Consider the following 19,577-nt stretch of genomic DNA (forward strand, 5'->3'; position numbering starts at 1 on the left):
CAACTGCGTCTCCCCCCATAAGTTTCAAAAAAGTCAAAGTTTGCCTCAATTATTACGGAATAACAAGTTTTCCGTAAACAACAAGATAGTTTCATATTGTTGTGATTATGAGAATATGCCTTGTTCCTTTTTTTCTTCCTTTGCTAACAATATCAAATTCCAACTAAAACCTGAACTGTTGAAAAATATAAACGCTCATATTATTTGAAACAACTTTCGACATAAAACGAAAACTCCATAAATATTTATAGCGGATAGCGATCCATTAGCACAACAAAGTACTTTTAAAAAAAACAAAGGAAAATACATGTAAGAGAAAACATCAAAACTATATTTCATGTCCATAAAATTTATCCATCACACTTACAGAGCTATATGGTATAAATTTTATACCATGTAGTATGTTTCAAATAATACCAAAATCTATCTAATCTTTTGACTTTTCTCCATTTCTTTTCTCTTCAATATTTTGTCTTCTTACTTCAATCCAATCTATCCCTTACTAGTTGTATTACTTTGAACACCACCTCCATTTTGTTCCAATGCCATTTCCATCTCAGCAGCCTTAGCTTGTTCTCTGAATTTCTTATAAATATCACTCTTATAAAATTTCCTTGTCCTAATCACCAAAATAATAGAAACAAAAGCTCCAAAAATAGTAACTGCTGTAATAATAATAAAAGCCAATTTAAAACACTCAACTCCATCACAATTCAAGTCTTTCCCTTGTTGTCTAGTCCTTCCCATTGCATTCAATTGTTTTTCTGCTTCTTTATCATATAAATGACCAGCCACTCTTACATTAAGCAAATATGAACCAATTGGACTTGCTACTGACCCAAAATTATACAAAGTTGAGTAGTATTTTAGTCCAAAAAGTTCAGAAATTATTGCAAAAAGTAATGGCCATTGAGCTCCAAAGCAAAAACCAATAATTATAGATGCAATATAAAGTCCACCAGGAACATTAAATGCAATTAAAATATGGCCAATGCAAGAAATTATTAGGGTTATGGTAAGGGCTAAGGGTCTTGGAAATTTATATTTTTTCAAAAAATATTCAGATAGGAAACCAGCCACCACTCTTCCTAAATAATTCCATATACTCACTAGGGAAACAAATGTGCTAATGCTTTTTTTTGGGTAGCCAAGTGAAGCTCCAATTTGTCCCAAGTTGTCTATTGCAGTTAAAGTCCCTCCAATTCCACAAATTGTAGCAAGAAAAAGGATTAACATGTCAAGACTGAATAGTGCTTGAAGTATAGTATAGTCTTCACCTCGATTTGGTGGTTGAAAAACTGTTTTCCAACACGAAACTTCAGGATCTTTTAATTCAACAGCAGCAATAACAGCTGACGATGGTGGTAACTCAGGAGCCGAACACTCACTTTTCGGCTTCTCAGTTACCACTTTCACCTCGGAAATACTATCCAAAGCTTGTTTCTTCGCCTTCCACGAAACAATTTCTTCTTTTATCACTATACCAAGTGGTAAGAATAGCAAGAAAACTACAAAGGCTGCACTCAAACCAAATTCAGCTCGCGTAAAATCTAGTTTCTTCTGAAGTATGATAATCACCATAAGATATCCAGCTAGGCCAAGTGACATATACAAAAATCTATAGAACACTTTGAGCTCATGTGCAATTCTAACAACTTCAATGATCCGAATTGTACGTAGAAAAACAAAGGAAATAACAGCAGGAAGCCAACCAATAAGCAAAATTAGAGACTTAGAATCATTACCATAAATTGCATGGTAAATTTGAGTCAAAATTGCACCACTTAAACCAACAAAACCTTTGAGAAGTCCAAGAACAGCACCACGACTCTCTGGAAAATTCTTGACACATGTAACAAGAGCTCCAGTATTAGCAAAAGACTGTGAATTTCCACCAATACAAATATACAAACACATTAACCAAACTTTAGGTGTGGACATTTTTTTGGTCACGGCCATCCATATCATAAAGTAACCAAAAAAATTTAGAACCGCTCCAATTGAAAGGACTACCCAAGGTGGTGAAATTTCATTAATTAAACCTGATAAAACACCAACGTTGGATCCTAAATCTTTGAAGAAACTAAGAAGATTAAGGGTGGTTTGATCGTATCCTAGGGCAGATTTTATGTCACCGGAATAAATGCCAAACATGTAGGTGGCACCGGCGGCTGACAGGATTAAGATGGTTGCAAATACCATGAACCACCGGCTCATGAGGACTCGTACAGGTAGGTTCGTCATGTTGGCTAGACCATTGCCACCACCCCCGACACCACTTCTGGCAAACGCCATGTCTAGTGTAAGGTCTGGAAAATTGAGAGGTATTAATGGCGATTTTCTAATCTCACAGAACAGAATATTATATGATGAGGAGAGTGGATCATCAATTGATAAGGTTTAGCTAGTTGTTAGAGTGATATACTATAAGGAGTTAAAATCAGCCACACATATATATAGTTGCATGCACGAAATGTACCCCACCAAAAAAGAAAATCCAACCCCACCCTGTTAAGGATGGGGGGTGGTAGGGGGTTAGCCTATAACATGGACTTCATAGTTGACTAAGCAAGTTTCTTGGAAAGAAAGGGTGGACAAAGAAAGATACTTTAGGGTAAAAAATCTGTCAAATGGATGACTAAAATTGTATTTCTTTTTTATTGGTTAGTGTTGAAAATGAATAATTGAAGTGAAGAATATTTTATTTTATACACTTTAATAGGAAGATTAGTTCTACAAGAGTAATTCAGCTTATAATAAAAATTGCTTGCAAATAGAGTTTTTTTTTTTTTTTTGGTGGTGAGAGTCGTGAGACAGAGACGGGACATTTAGAATTTTATGGGGTTTAATTATACACCCATTAAATACTATGCCCTACTAGCTCAACTTCTAGTTCAGTTTCATACTGCTTTTTATTAATAAAAAAAATGATTTTAACAGATAAATTTGTTCATTTTTCTTATTTACATTCCAAAAGTAAAGTATAGAAAAATGAAAGAGAAATTAACTTAAATAATCGTTCATAAAAAAATAACTAACAGATATATATTAGTATAAAATTAGTATATAATATATATATATATATATATATATTGACTAGGCGGTGTAAATATTGTTGATCTAGAGGAAATGTGTAACTTCCCAAACGAAAAGCGATATGATCTAAATTTGGAACCTAAATAGTAATTAGGTCTCAAGAGGCAAAAAAAGGAAGAGGTAAAGTACGCTTAGTTAAGATCAAATTTGACTCAGAGTTTTTTCTTTTTTTGATTGTTGTCCTAATAAGTGGATTTCGATTCGTGCAGTTTCTGCTGCATTGGTCGTTACTTTGCGAGTAGTCCGTACAAAAGATGATATCGGAAGACAAGAAGATTTCACATTCCATTTAATGAATACTTAATCGAGTGTGTAATTTAACTTATTAAAAGTACCTGATAGTTATTTAATTTTAAATTCTATTTTATAAATTAAGAATTACATATTCGGATAAATACTGAAACTTATAACAAGTGGAAATAACTTGAGAAAGAACGGAAAGCTTTGTTCTAATTTAGCAACTTGAGATCAAATTAGCAACATTTATCGGCAGCTAAGTCCAATTTTAGACAACTTCAATTCACATTTCCTTTTCCAAACTTGGATTGACAAGTAAAACTCCTTTTCAATACGTATCATTGCTTATATAATATTCTTCGTTGTAGAGTTTATGTCAGTAATTTAAGATATATATTTTTGACTAAGTAAAGATTAAGTTGATGATCAACACACGTGCTTCTGAATTGATCCCTTTGATAGCAAATCATAAAAATAATCAATGATTTGAAAACAACTGCCGATCAAACACAACCTACAAAACATATCTTTTTGAATATCTTAAAAATTTTATTCCCTTTGTGAACTTATTTTCTTTTTATTTAAGTTTAGAAAAAATTTAACTACAACTTTGTAGTTTACTCTGAATAAAAAGTTGTTATACTCACACAAATGATATGACGGGTTTAAATCCATAAGTTTTAAAACTTATATAGCCATACAAATATTATGATATCTTTAAAATTATGGGTTTCAAAAGATTTTGTTTCTTTTTTTAAACTTCATATTCGGTCGCAGGAGCGTCGGCACCTTATGTCAAGTGGTGTCACATGACACCGCTTCGTCTAAAATTTTCGTCAATATGGATGTATGGATAATAAGAAAAATGAAAATATTTGGTATAAATATAAAAAATAACACCGCATTATTTGTTATAGTGATTTTATTTATCTGTTCACTTCTTTAAATATTAACAACGCTTAAAATCCTGTATACGGCACTGTTCGATCAAATAGGCTAGCAAAATTAAAAAGAGGGGATTAGTAACTAATTTTTTTTAACCATCTCTCCTAATTTACATCGTTCTGTTAAGAATGATACTACCTTAGAGCTTTAATTTTACGAATTTTGAAAGTTCAAATTCGTTTGATTTATCTAATTCAAATGTTGATGGATGTTTTATTTACCAAACTAAATAAACACCACTTATAAGATCAGACTCTTATTAGTGCTTTGGTAATTTTATTTTCTTATTATTACACTATTTTTATGCTTCCATATGACCATATCTTTCCTAACATATTGAGGATATCCCATAAATGTTTTGTTACCTTATTTTTGAAGTTACAAGTAATCAACACTTTCAGACTTCAGTAGAGGGTTACCACTTAGCAGTATTAAGCTTAAGAACTTGATAATAAAATCTTTGAAAGGTCAACATATAAAGTTAAATACAAATATTTGTAAGAGAATCAAACAAAATCAACATTTAAAAAAAAATTATATGCATTTTTCACTCCATGTTAAGCCACAATATTCTATGCATTGAACTCCTAACTTTAAAAGAATCCTGCTGGTATTTAAATAGCGTACATTGACATTGTAAAAATTATTTACACTATCATAGGCAGATGCGAAGTTAAGATTTCAATTTTATGAGTTTTGGATTTTAGAATAATAACTTCAAATGTTAATAATCGAGTTCTATATTTTATACATATTTGATGAATTTTCTTAATACAAATATATTGTTTGAATAAAAACTATTGAATTCAGTTGAACCCGTATCCGGATTTCTAGTTCGGTCATGATCATACGTGATACGACCAAAGCTTGGTTCATTTTCCTATTGGATGATTCTCATAAGCATGAAAAATACGGCACTCAGATAAAGACAAGATGTTTATTTTTTCTTCTTTATTATATATATATACATGGTTGGCATGATCAGCACTGCAGCGCATTACCTATTTACCTAATATGATAATTGGCATATACTATATAATTTTCTACATTTAATTTGGTCTTTTATGACTTATGAGCATATTCATCAATAATGATGACTATGCTTCTTCTAGCTAGGGTGTCATACCATTCATTTATACGATAATTATTTTATGGAGTGTTGCTTGTTGTAAATAGCCCCAATGCTATAGAACACAAGATTATCTAGGACTTAGACGACCAACGTATTGATGGTAATTTTCTAATCTCGTAGAATGTGATATGATAAAATAGAATGCAGTAGAAACAAAGATATAAAACAAGTTAATTACCTACTCTTAGCGGGCAAGGCGAGCCCCTTTATTCTGAATTCTTTTATTCAAAATCTCCTCAAGTAAGCTCTGAACCTACTACCAATCGGTTATGATAGAATTCGAGGGTCCATCAAACTATATAGAGAATCAGGTTCTCTATTAGTTGCCACATAACACACGCACACTGCAATAGGTAAATGAGACAAAGAAGTTTTACGTGAAAAACTCTCATCTCACGGGATTAAAAACTACGACCTACCCTTATAGGATTTCAACTTCACTACTGAGCAAACTTTAGATTACAACCTATTGGAACCTAGGAATTAACCTTTTAATCCATCATTAACTTGTAACAACTTTATTACAAGCCACTTTATAATAACTTTATTACAAAGACTTTACAACTCGACTAACTCTAGTCAAGAGACAAACACAAGGGTTTATGATTTACAAAGATTTTCTACACAATGCTTCTAACTAAGCTAAGTAGGAATTACAAGTAAAGAACTTTAACAAAGGTGCAACACAACTAAGGACATGTAATGACTCAATACATGAAACTGGTCCTTCGTTATGTTGTTCTTTGTTCTTGATGAGATTGGCACAGACTTGGGAGAAAATGCTTGATCAATTCTTGAATATGCAAGTGATTTGTTTTACCTTCCTTGACATTAATAATACATTTATGACATCACTAGGATGATGTAAGCAAGGTAGGTAAAAGACACTCACCATAAAGTTGACTGTTGTACTATTTCTGTATTGTAGTGTGTGCAGGCAACAACTTTGCAGCTGAGGCAGTTGACTTGTGTAGTATCCTCGGAAAACGGTAGTTATCTGTTCCCTTTGTTGTTCCTTTGACTCTGAAGAGTTGAACCATATCCCAAGCTGGAACCTTTTGATCTTAAGGTCTTGAGAATGTGTAACAGGTTCCTTATTTCTTGACAGGGATATACATATAGCCTATCAATTTCCCCCTTTTTGATGACGACAAACTTATAATTTAAGTTCCCCATAAGAACCAGCATTTCCTGAATCCCCCCTGAATCTGTTACCCAACTTGTTCCCCCTGAATTATTTTTACCCCTTTTGGCATCATAAAAAGATTAGTAAGAGGCTTATAGTTAAAAGAAGTCTAGCTTGAGTTAACTCATGCCACTTGTGTGCACACAACATGACTAAAAATAAAGCATAAAGAGCAAGACATACACAAAAAAAAGGATAAAACTTCTATTAATTTTTGGAAATTAAGTAGTGAGCAGTTCCATTGTTACCAACACATCCATAAAATAAAAACAGCAAAAACAGAAGTACTAGTCATAAATATCATCAGAACTAACACAAAGGACAAACACTAGGATTTGATACTGGAAAGGGAACACGTTCTAGGGAGCACTGGAAGGGGAAGGCTTAGATGAAGAGGCAAGGTTTTTAAGAAGGATGTCCATTCGAGCATTAGCTGACATCTGCTCATTGAGCAGTTTCTCCTTCAGGTCCTTAACCTGTTTCCTAAGGTCGGCATTTTCTTTGGTCAGACGAGAAACCTCTGTGTTGTGAGAGCTGCGGGAACCAGGTGCCTCCTGAAGCTGACCCTCAAGAATGGCATTCCTTCCCTTCAGCTTCCTTATCTCATCAGTGGCACTATTTTGGGCGTTGATCAACTGGGAGATAGTATAAGTGTTTCCAACCCCTCCAACCTTATCAATGCACTCACATTCCTCGAGGGTGGTCTTGGAGAAGGATTGCTTGCGAGTACCCACTTTAGCTTTTCCCAAAGGGACTTTGAAGAACTCAAAAACCTTAGTGTGGAGAAACCCGTAAGGCAGCCAATGATTACCATCCTTGAACTCTGTCACCTTCTGCATGTGTTCTATCATGATGTCAGACAGGTTGATAGTTGTGTATCCATCCAGTGCTTCCATGAGAACCAGGTCTGCTCGACATGTAATGGACCTTCTTTCGGCACGAGGGAGCAAAACCTTGTTAACCAATTCAAACAACAGTTGGTACACTGGAAGGAGGGCCTTCTTGTGTAACCGTTACCCTTCCTGGACTACCTTATCATCAATATCAACGACTAGTACAGGATCCACTACCTTCTCATTTCTAACCTTTCTATCTTTTACCAATCTCCTCTTCTTCTTTTCCTTTTTGGTTTTCCTTAAATCTGACTCAAATTCTTCCTTCTTCTGCAGCCTAGTGATATGTCTCTTAGAAGTTGACTCTTGGGGAGTTGCCTGACTGCTCCTAGCCCCGATAAATCTCGCTAGAGCCACATTATAATAGTCATCTTCACTCCCTTCATTTTCCTCCTCAAACAGAGATCGCATCTCGGGAGGAACAATGGCCGATGGATCAACATAGAAATAAGGTGAGGGAGCGGGATCAGTACTGACCTGGGGTTCTTTAGAAGAACATGGAGTTTCATCACAATTAGGAGCACAGTACTCCTCTTGTGTGGAGGGATCAAGTCCCTCGGGAAGTTCCCCAGTAGTACTGTCTGGTGCCAAATTTTTGACAGGCAGCAGTTTCCTTCCCTCGACCTTTGTACCATTATCTTCCCCCTAAAACTCAGACACACCCTCAGCAGCGAATGAAAGCATATTTTCTATAACTTCTTATTCTTGTAACTCCAAAGTCACTTCAGAAGGCATAAGAGGATCAGTACTTTGAGGATCCAAGCCTGGGACTGCCATTGTCGATTCATCACTGGTATGACCCACACCTTGTTCTTTATCAGAACTTTCTTCCATTGGTAGACTAGAAATTTCTTGATTTTCTTCTCCATCCACTGTGTCTTCGTCAACCATCTTTTTCGGCGAAGTAGAAGTAGAGGTCACAATCATAAATTTCCTGGGAGTCGATGTTTTGCGACTCCGATGAGAACCAGAACTCGACTGGGTTGGAGAGGAAGCAAAGGGTGGTTGTGACTCTAGCTTAGGTTTTGGACTAGTCAGAACAGGGAGTGTGGGCTCTATCACTGGTGTTTCAACGGATGAGGACACAGTGGAGATGATGCTTGGAACATTTTGTGTTTCCTGATTATCAGACATGGTGGAGTATAGTTAGTTGAAGAAGAGAGTTTGAAGAAGGTAAAAAGGGGAATTTTGGATTCGTGATACGAACAGTTCTGAAAGTGACTGTGAATGGATTTATTTGAGAGGAGTTAGAAGCCGGTTGGGTATCAATTTTGGGTATTCGGGTCGCTTCATAAAGGGTGAGGCTCTTTGATTCAAGAAGCAAAAAGAAACTAACAATATAATGATGTGGCACCATTTCAGCCGTTTTAAAAATTATGCATGAGAGTACAAAGGAGCTACTAACCTGTGTTAAAGGAACCAGGTTCCCTGACAGAGTTTGAAAATGTAAGCCTCATCATTTGACCAACGTGCAATGCATTAGCTACTTGTCTGCTCTGTAATCGTCATGTGTGTCTACCTGTAACGGTATATAGGTGAGTTAGACTTTGCCAGAAAATACTTTTTAGCTATTTTACATGTACATTTCTTTCATAGTCAATCATCGAGGGACCAGGTCCCTAGCTAGACTTCATCAACCCTAGTGCCAAGCGATTCTTTTCAAAGTGCTCTCTGCTCAGTGCTTTGGTGAAGATATCTGCAATTTGATCTTCTGTGCTTCAAAAATTTATGCATATGAGCCCTTTATCAACATTGTCTCGAAATTTTCTAGTTGTTGCTTGATCCACAGTAGTTGAGCACAGCAAGAGGCAGCTGCCACATACTCAGCTTCAGCAGTTGAATGGGCCACTGAGTTTTATTTTCTTGCGCCCCATGAGATTAGACACGAACCCAGAAAATGTGCCATACTAGAAGTGCTTTTCCTATCCACCAGATAACCAGCATAGTCATTATCAACATACCTTATTAAGTCAAAGTTATATCCTGAGGGATAGTAGAGAACCAGGTCCTACATTCCTTTGAGATACCTCAAAATTCTCTTTGCAACCTTCAAATGAGACTCTTTTGGATTGGATTGAAACCTGGCACAAAGTCCCACACAGAAAACAATGCCTGGTCTACTTGCGATGAGATACAGAAGTGACTCAATAGTGCCTCTATACATAGTCTCGTTTACAGGAGAACCAAGTTCATCCATATCTAGGCGAGTGGCAGTGGCAATAGGTGTATTAATGATCTTTTAACTCTCCATCTCAAATCTCTTCAGAAGCTCTTTGATGTACTTCTACTGACTTATCATTGTGCCCTTAAAAGTTTGCTTAACTTGCAAACTCAAGAAGAAATTCAATTCTCCCATCATACTCATTTCAAACTTGCTTCCCATGAGCGTTGTAAACTCTTCACACAGAGAATCATTTGTTTCACCAAAGATGATGTAGTTAACATAAAGTTGCATAATGAACAGGTTCCTCCCGTGCTTCTTCAGAAATAGAGTGTTGCCAATTTTCCCTCTTGTAAAGCCATTTTCTAGAAGAAACTTGGACAGCCTTTCAGACCATGCACGAGGAGACTGCTTCATTCCATATAATGCCTTATCAAGTTTAAACGCGTGCTCGGAATGCTCATGGCACTCGAAACCAGGTGGTTGCTTGACAAAGACTTCTTTTTTTAGAAAGCCATTCAGAAAAGCACCTTTGACATCCATTTGGAACAATTTGAATTTCATATGAGATGCAAAGGCAATAAGAATTCCGATGGCCTCCATTCGAGCAACTGGAGCAAAAGTTTCATCATAGTCAATCCCTTCTTCGTGATTGTAGTCTTGAACTACTAGCCTTGACTTGTTCCTTGTTGTGTTTCCAAACTCATCACGTTTGTTTCTGAATACCTACCTGGTTCCTATAATAGTTTTGTCAGCAGGTCGAGGAACCAGGTTCCACACGATGTTGCTCTCAAATTGATGAGGTTCATCTTGCATATCAGTAATCCAGTCAACATCCTTCAATGCTTCCTTGATATTTTTTAGAACAGAATATTTACAGCCAAATATCCTCAAATATGTTAGCTTGGGCTTCCTTCTGTTCAACCGTTCATACGGGGTTTTGTTTAGGAAGGACCTAATCATGCACCTGTTCACCAAGTAGCACGCAGTGTTGACTGCTTCTGCCCAAAAATTCTTCGCAATGCCACTGTCAATCAACATTGTTCTTGCCATATCTTCAAGAGTCCTATTATTCATACTCCTTGAATGTATCCCTTTTTTTTGCCATTTTCAAAGGACACATTCCCTTTTTGCAGAGCTTTGAGTGAAAGGAAATCATTGATGCTTCCACTCATGTGCTTAGAACAACAAATGCATGTACCATTTTTGGCTTCTTTCTTTAATTGCTCCCTGCACAAGAGAATCAAGGGTTAGACTTAGGAACCCAAACAAGTTTGGGTCCCTTGTAATGAGGAAAAGGGTGAATTAGACTTCTGCTTGTCGAGGCAGGCAATATACGTTTTTAATAAAGGGACCAGGTTCCTTAGCAATGGTTACCTTTTCAACAAAAACTTTATTTTTCTATTGGGACTGAAATCTAGCTTTAGAGGTTTCTTTAAAATGCCCAGTGTTACCACAGTGAGTGCAGAGCCAATTGTCAGGTACCGTAACGTACTTGCTATGAGGGTTGTAGGGAGATTTTTCCCTTTGGAACCCGATTCCCAGCATGTTTCCCTCATTGTTTGTGTACATGGAAGTGATAGCATCAGAGGACCAGGTGCACTTAAGAGATTTTTCTAGGTCACTCTTCACTCTGCCTAGATCTTCCTGAAGTTGTCTGTTTTTCTCAAGCTCAACACACAGACTAGGTTTCACTGATTTTATCTCATTTTAAATCCTAAGGTATATCTCACTTGCAACTTCCTTTCCCTTTTGAGTGTTCATAGACCTACTTTCCATTCTGAGTTCCTCAATTGTATCCTTTAGGTGTACAACTACTACCAATAGGTCATCTCTCTCATGCTCTATGTTTGCACTTCTCTCAGTCAAAATATCCTTTTCCCCTTTTAAACTCTCAATGGTCTCTCTTAGATCAACCGCAACTACCATTAGATCATCTCTCTCGTGTTCTATTTCTCCTAGTTCCGTGGTTAGCACATTTCTATCATTAATGAGACTGTGATAAGCATCAATTAAAACATTAGCCAAAGATATAAGCTTTTTCTGAGAGTATGACTTCAAATTTCTTTGAGCGTGCAGAAAGTTTACCTCATCATCATCATTGTCTTCATCATCGTCAGATTTTGCCATCAGGGCAAAAATGGAATCATAATCAGCTCCTTCACTTTCTACTTCCATCATGTAGGTGTCACCCTGTGCATCATCTTTTCCAGATTTACTAGAAAAGTCTCCCCATGCAGCAAGAGCTTGTTTCACAACATTATCAGCAACTTCTTTTCTTTTAAATCTTTTGTAAGGAACCGGGTTCCTCTTGGATGCTTTGTCTATGTTGTGTTCGTATTGGTCTTGCTTGAAGAGAGGGAAATCCTTGATGAAGTGCCCTTGATGAACCGGGTTCCTCTTGGCTGCCATCTTGGCTTGCTGGAGCTGCCCTTATTCGGAATACCTTTGTTTTTGCGGACCATCTTCTGAAATCTCTTTGTCAGGTAAGCCATATCAGTATCCTCACCACTTGATTCATTGTTATCTGTCTCGAGGACCATGTTCTTCTCCCTTTTGGGCTCTCTTCTCTCATGATCCTTTTTCTTCTTCATTTCATAAGTTTTCAAATTACCAATAAGTTCATCAATTGTTAGATTTTGTATTTTCCTGACAAATTTTTTCCTTGGAATGATATTTGTCACGCCCCAAAAATCTCACCACATGCATCGTGATGGCACATAGTCTATAAGACAAGGTAAACCGATAACAATTACATTTCGAGCTATTTTGTTTTTGAAACCAAAAGCGGAAACAAGTATAACAACCTCCCAAGACTGGTAATATTGAGTCACAAACTCTAACTGAATACATGAAATGATCTCAAGGATCGAATACTCAATACTGTTTGATTAATAATTAACAGTACAATAAAATGGAAAGACTTCAAGGGACTGTGACGACCAAGCAACTCTACCTTGAATCCTTGCGATCACACTTTAACTTTGTCTGAGTCTGATAACTCCAATACCTGGCTCTGCACAAAAATATACAAAAGTATAGTATGAGTACACCACGGTCGGTACCCAATAAGTATCAAGACTAACCTCAGTGGAGTAGTGATGAGGTACAGTCGAGACACTCACCAGTCTAATAACCTGTGTAATATAGTGTACAAAAATAATATGAAACAAATAACAATGATGGAAACAATAATCAACGAGTGATATATACAACAGGGCGACAAGAACAACATAAATATTACGCAACAAATAATGAATACAAGTACAACCAATTAATCAAGTCATTCCAATATAAATCTTTCGCCTATACATTTTTCAAATAGAAATATTGACGATATAATACTTTCAAATAAATCTCTTTCAATCTCTTTCAAATATAATTCCTTCAAATAAATAGTTTTCAAATAAAATTCTTTCAACTAAATCTCTTTCAAATAAAAGTCACCCTGTGACACAGCATTTCAAAATCATAAAATACGGGTCTCAGCCCACTTTTATATTTTTACGGCACCTCGTGCCAATTTCTCTATCACAACCGTACGGATAACTCACGTACCAAATAACATCATTCATTTAACCATGACACCTCGTTCCCACATTTCATATCACAACTGTATGGATAATTCATGTGCCAATATCATCATTATTTACTCACGGCATCTCGTACCCACATTTCATATCACAACTGCACAGACAGTTCACTTGTCAATATCATCATTATTTACTCACGATACCTCGTGCTCACATTTCATATCACAACTGCACGGACAGTTCACGTGCCAATATCATCATTATTTACTCACGACACCTCGTGCCCACATTTCATTTCATAATCCGTCTAGCAATAATCACATGCTTCCAATTTCAACATAGATCATACTATTATCAATTTACCAACAACAAGATAAATTGCACAAGGTATAAAAATGAACACAAGGAAAATCACAACATCACATGAAAATTACCAACGCAATAACCCCACATCATCACATAGCATCCCTGACAATAGCCACCATTATCTCTCATATAGCCACCCTTATCACTCCTATAATAGCTCCCCTATCCCTCCGCCCTAACAATATCAATAGCCACCCTTATCTCTCATATAGCCACCCTTATCATTTCTATAATAGCCTCTGTTATCTCTCCGCCCTGACAATATCAATAGCCACCCTTATCGCTCTTATAGCCACCCTTATCACTTCTATAATAGCCTCCTTTATCCCTCCGACCTGACAATATCAATAGCCACCCTTATCTCTCATATAGCCACCCTTATCGCGCCGCCCAGACAATATTCCAACACACATAACAACAGTGAAATGCCACCCTTATATCCACATAATATCAACAGTGAAATGCCACCCTTATATCCTCAAAATAATAACTCAAATAACACAATAATTTACATGGAATATTATCCCGGTAACATAACAAAATAAATTCATATCATAATTTGTCCAATGGCCACAACTAATTCCAAAGATATAACAAAATCAATTAATTTTACAACAAATAGCCCAAGGCTCCACACAATGTGTATAAAACCTAAAAACAACAACAGAGATGGAAAATACTCAGTATAGGACAACGCCTTCATTAATCCAAATTCTTGATAATTATATAACGCCTCGGTTTAAACTTATTTCATTAATTATTTGCAGTTAAAAAATTCATAATATAATTATTTCTAGAAAATATCAAATCACCAAACTCACGGAATTCACATAAATATATAAGCAATAACCACATCAAATTGTCATATAAAAACAAATTCAACAAACGTGAATTGAGGCATGGCAAATAAATAATTTAATAAATACCAAAAATTATGCAATTTACTACAAAATATGCCTAAGACTTTAACCCAATAAATTTTGCACATATAAGCTCGAGTACGTACTCGTCACCTTGCGTACACGACTTTTTATATTTCACAAATGGCACATAAGACTAGATGCCTAAGGGGTAATTCCCCCACTCAAGGTTAAGCAAGATACTTACCTCGTTTCGTAACCAAATTCAAGATTCCAATAAACCTTTGCCTCGCGAATTCGTGTCTGAAAGCTTCAAATCTAGTCACAAATAATTCAATATACTCAACACGAATCGTAGGAATTAATTCCATATGAAAATACTAATTTTTCAGCAAAATCCGAAATTTAACTCAAAAATCGCCCGTGGGGCCCACGTCTCGAAATCTGACGAAACTTACAAATTCCGACAACCCATTCAATTACGAGTCCACTCATACCAATTTTATCAAATTTCGATATCGGATTGACCTTCAAATCTTCATTTTACATTTTTCAAAGATTTTACAAAAAATCTGATTGTTCTTCCATAAATCAACGGATTCATGATTTGAATGAGTATGGAATCATGAAGTATAATCAAATAGGATAAGAAACACTTACCCCAATGTTTACCCATAAAAATCTCCCAAATATCGCCCGAACCGAGCTCCCCAACTCTATTTTTGTCAAAAATGATAGAAAACCCTCGTTTATAGGGCCTCAGCTGTTTCGGGTGCCACACGTGGTGTGGGGCGCTATTTCCAGTACCTTTAAACATCCCAGCGCCAGGGTTAGTGCCCCACACTACACTAGGCGCTGACGACAACGGAAAATCGTTCCCAGACATGGAAATGGGCATAACTCTTTCATACAATATTCGAATTCTACGATTCTTTTTGCTATGGCTCTAAAATTTCAATACGGATCTAATGCTTTAATCAAAACTGAATTTGGAGCTCATTTTATTAATTTGATACTACATATTCTTGAAGAATCGATGTCGAAATATCTTAGGTTCGATGCCGAAACATAGCAAATCAAGTCTGATTGACCTCAAATTTTGTACACAGTCATAATACATCATATGAAGTTATTCAAGATTTCAAATAGTAGAAATGAGAGTAATAACTCAAATCGCCAAGTTGGTTCGTTATAATTTCTCCTAGGGAATGGAGCTCATTGATGATAGAGGTGAAGCGAGTGTGCATGTCCTGAATGGACTCATCGTCCTTCATCTTGAAGAGTTAATACTCAGTAGTTAGCATATCAATCTTCGACTGCTTGACTTAAGTTGTCCCTTAGTGTGCTGTTTGGAGTGCTTCCAAGATCTCCTTGGCATATTGACACACCGAAATCCTGTTGTATTTATCTAGCCCAATGCCAAAGACGAGGATTTTCTTTGCTCGAAAGTTCTTCTCTATAGACTTGCGATCAGTATCGCTGTATTCCTTCCTACACTTGGGAACTGTCACTGCTGGTTCTCCAATGGTTTTCATAGAAACGAAGGGACCATCGCAGATAACATCCCAGAGCTCTGAATCTTCAACCATGATAAAATCATGCATCCTTGTCTTCCACCATCCATAGTATTGGCCATTAAATCGTGGTGGTCTGTAGGTTGATTGACCTTCTTCAAAGTTTGGTGGAGCAGCCATGGGGATCCTTTCTAGGTGTTAGCCTGATAGAAAGAACCCGCTCTGATACCAATTGATAGAATTTGGGGGTCCACCAAACTATATAGAGAACCAGGTTCTCTATTAGTTCCCACAGAACTCACGCATACTATAGTAGGTAAATGAGACAAATAAGTTTTACGTGGAAAACTCTCAGCTCACGGAATTAAAAACCACGACCTACCCTTGTAGAATTTCAACTTTACTTCTGAGCAAACCTTAGATTATAACCTATTGTAACCTAGGAATTAACTTCTTAATTCCTCACTAACTTGTAACAATTCTATTACAAGCCACTTTGTAATAACTCTATTACAAAGAATTTACAACTCGACTAACTCTAGCCAAGACACAAACACAAGGGTTTATGACTTATAAAGATTTTCTACGCAATGCTTCTAACTAAGTTAAGTAGGAATTACAAGTAAAGAACTTTAACAAAGGTGCAACACAACTAAGGACATGTAATGACTCAATACATGAAATTGGTTTTTTGTTATGTTGTTCTTTGTTCTTGATGCCCTTGAGAATCACTTGCAAGATTGGCACAGACTTGAGAGAAAATGCTTGATCAATTCTTGAATATGCAAGTGATTGTTTTACCTTCCTTGATGTTACTAATGCTTTTGTGACATCACTAGGATGATGTAAGCAAGGTAGGTAAAAGACACTCCCTATAAAGTTTACTGTTGTACTGTTTCTGTACTGTAGCGTGTGCAGGAAGCAACTTTACAGTCGGGGCAGTTGACTTTGTTGAGTTGTGTAGTATCCTCGGGAAACGGTAGTTATCTGTTCCCTCTGTTGTTCCTTTGACTCTGAAGAGTTGAACCATATCCCAAGCTGGAACCTTTTGATCTTAAAGTCTTGAGAATGTGTAACAGATTCCTTATCTAGTTCTTGACAATAAGTTTGTTAGATCATCAAAACATAACAGGAATATACATATAGCCTATCAGGTTACAACCGAACGTTCTATCACTGCGCTGCTAAGGAACAACAAGAAATATGATTTATCATTTTTGTTAGGAGTTGGGCTCGTGGAAGCTAATATTCTTGATTATATTAATAATTCCTTACTTGACAAGAGATATTTTGTTCAATAATTGGATATTCCATAAGAATAATAACTCATGAAAAAAGATACAATTTAGAGGCAATTTCGGTGGTCTTCGTTGGTTATATATGTATCTTTGGATTTAAGTTATATATATTGACTTTATAATTCTTTTACACTATCGATATAATTTTAATTATATGTTATAACATATTACTTACTTCTTCTTCTTCTTTATGTTATCACTTATCAATAAATGGTACTTAATTAGATAGATTTACCTACTATAAATTACATTCTAAATGACCTAATTATATTATTTATTTTTACACTATTAGTACATGAAAGTTAAACTTTATATACTTAACAAGATATTATAGTATACAAATTCTAAGACAAGCATGAAAAAAGAAGAAAAAGGAAAAAAGAAAAATAAACTGTACCTACTTGATGAGAAACAGTTGTCAATTTGTCGTTCAGCTCCATAATTATATATAAGCTGAGTCTCATCTAAAGGTCAAGTAAGTAATTAACTAACAATTTTCTATTTTAAAATAATATACAATACATTAAGTTGCTTACTAATTGTTGGATCAAATTGATACCTGCACGTGACTATTAATAGTGACGTTTAAGAAGTAGAAGATTCATAGTTTAAAATAATGAAGTGGTTATTTTAGTTGCATAATTGATCGGTAATTACTACTTATATAATGATTTAAGTTATGGATTAGGTTGCCACCAATTTAAACTTGGAATATTCTTCTATTTTTCAGCCACTTATTTCAAACTATGGTCTATAAATTACTAGTCGCAACTCGCCAGGAATCCAATTAGTATTCAAATACTTTCTTGAATTTGGTTCTTTGCATAAGTTAGAATTTCTAACAAATAATTGTATAGTTTTTCTTCAACATAGTCAATGCCCTACTAGTTACGTAATTGTAGTCCAGCGAATTAAAAAAGAACAAAGAGATAATTTAAATTTGGTGGGGGAGGGGGGGAGGCCAAATTATTATAAACTTAAAATAAAATAAAAAAGAACAAAAAGGGACTAGTTCCTAGTGTCTTGATATATAAGAAAATATAATAAATACAAGGAAAAATGGCCAAAAAAAGAGAGAAATAAACGGATAAACTGAAAAGAAAAAAAAAGTATTTGGATAACTACTTTTGTGTCAAAACTATTCGGAATTGTTCATTTGTCAACAAGTTGAAAAATCACGATGCAAGAAATTCTTACTATTTTGAGTACATGTAAACAACTCCACAAAGAAAATTTTGTAGCAATCAGAGAAAATATGATAAAGCTTTATAGTAATATTTCCCTTTTTGAGATCCTACCTCTTTTTCTTTTTGGTATCTTTCTTTTTGTGAAAGTAGTGATATATCCTTTTTTTGATTTGAAACTTCAAAAAGGATATGTTACGAATCTTCAAAGCAAGAGCGTGTACATTTCGCCTACTTGCATCATATTAAGCAGAAAACTCAGCCTACTTGTATTATTTCTTGGTCCCGTGTTATGCAACGGCGAAGTCAGAATTTTAACTAGGGCTTAAATAAATAAGTATATACAAAGAAACTAAGAGGATTCAACATCTATTCTATATACATAAAAATAATAACTTTTGCCTTATACGTACAATATAATTTTTTGGTGAAGGAGGTTCGGATGAACCCCTTCCGCCCTCTAGCTCTGCCCATGCCTGTATAAGGCGCTATTTTATTTAAAAGTAAAAGCAATATTTTGGAAATACTAGTAATTAGAACACGACTGAAGCAAGTCAAGCATTTGTTCAGTAGACTTGTCAAGATGTTCAGACTATGAGAGTGACTAGTTCGCACTTCTATACGCATGTACATTCACTTAGTTTACTAGGCAAAGATGTGCACTAATAGATGTACACTAGGGGTGTTCGTCGGTTGGTACAGTACGGTATTTAGATATTTTGATTTGGTATTTTCATTATTCGATTTTTTAAAATGCTATATCAATACCGTACCTAATTAAAATCGGTATGGTTCGATTTTTCTCCTTTCGATTTCGGTTTATTCGGTTCGGTAACTTCAATTTGAATATTAACTAGTGCATAGAGTCATAGATTATAATACTCTTAATTATTAAAGTACTCAAAAGTGTATAAAACTTAAAACGTTTGTTGACAAAAGTTTTGTCCAAAACCATCAAATATCAATGCAGCGAGAGAAAACTGTACATAAGGAAATAAATTTGATCATTAGAAAAGTCTTATTACATGCTTATAGTTAATTGATAAATTTAGAGAATAAAGAAAAGTAAAAGTTTGGATTTTTTATATTTATGATATAATTAATAATATGTGTATTATGTAATATAATATATATTTCGATATTTTTTTTAAACTACCAAATACCATACCTAA

The 19,577-nt window shown here is 35.4% G+C and overlaps 2 protein-coding genes across 2 annotated transcripts; both read right to left on the reverse strand.

Moving 5' to 3' along the window:
* Positions 1 to 310: 310 nt before the first annotated feature.
* LOC104118334 (protein NUCLEAR FUSION DEFECTIVE 4-like) lies at positions 311 to 2,422 on the reverse strand. Its single transcript, XM_009629558.3, has one exon. The coding sequence runs from the start codon at positions 2,293 to 2,295 to the stop codon at positions 493 to 495; it is 1,803 nt and encodes a 600-aa protein (XP_009627853.1). The 5' UTR covers positions 2,296 to 2,422; the 3' UTR covers positions 311 to 492.
* Positions 2,423 to 15,746: 13,324 nt separating this feature from the next.
* On the reverse strand, positions 15,747 to 16,103 carry LOC138893110 (uncharacterized). The gene has a single exon (XM_070176880.1). It carries the CDS (start codon positions 16,101 to 16,103, stop codon positions 15,747 to 15,749), a length of 357 nt encoding a protein of 118 aa, XP_070032981.1.
* Positions 16,104 to 19,577: the final 3,474 nt, after the last annotated feature.

This window comes from Nicotiana tomentosiformis, chromosome 5, assembly GCF_000390325.3.
Source record: "Nicotiana tomentosiformis chromosome 5, ASM39032v3, whole genome shotgun sequence".
NCBI classification, from domain to species: domain Eukaryota; kingdom Viridiplantae; phylum Streptophyta; class Magnoliopsida; order Solanales; family Solanaceae; genus Nicotiana; species Nicotiana tomentosiformis.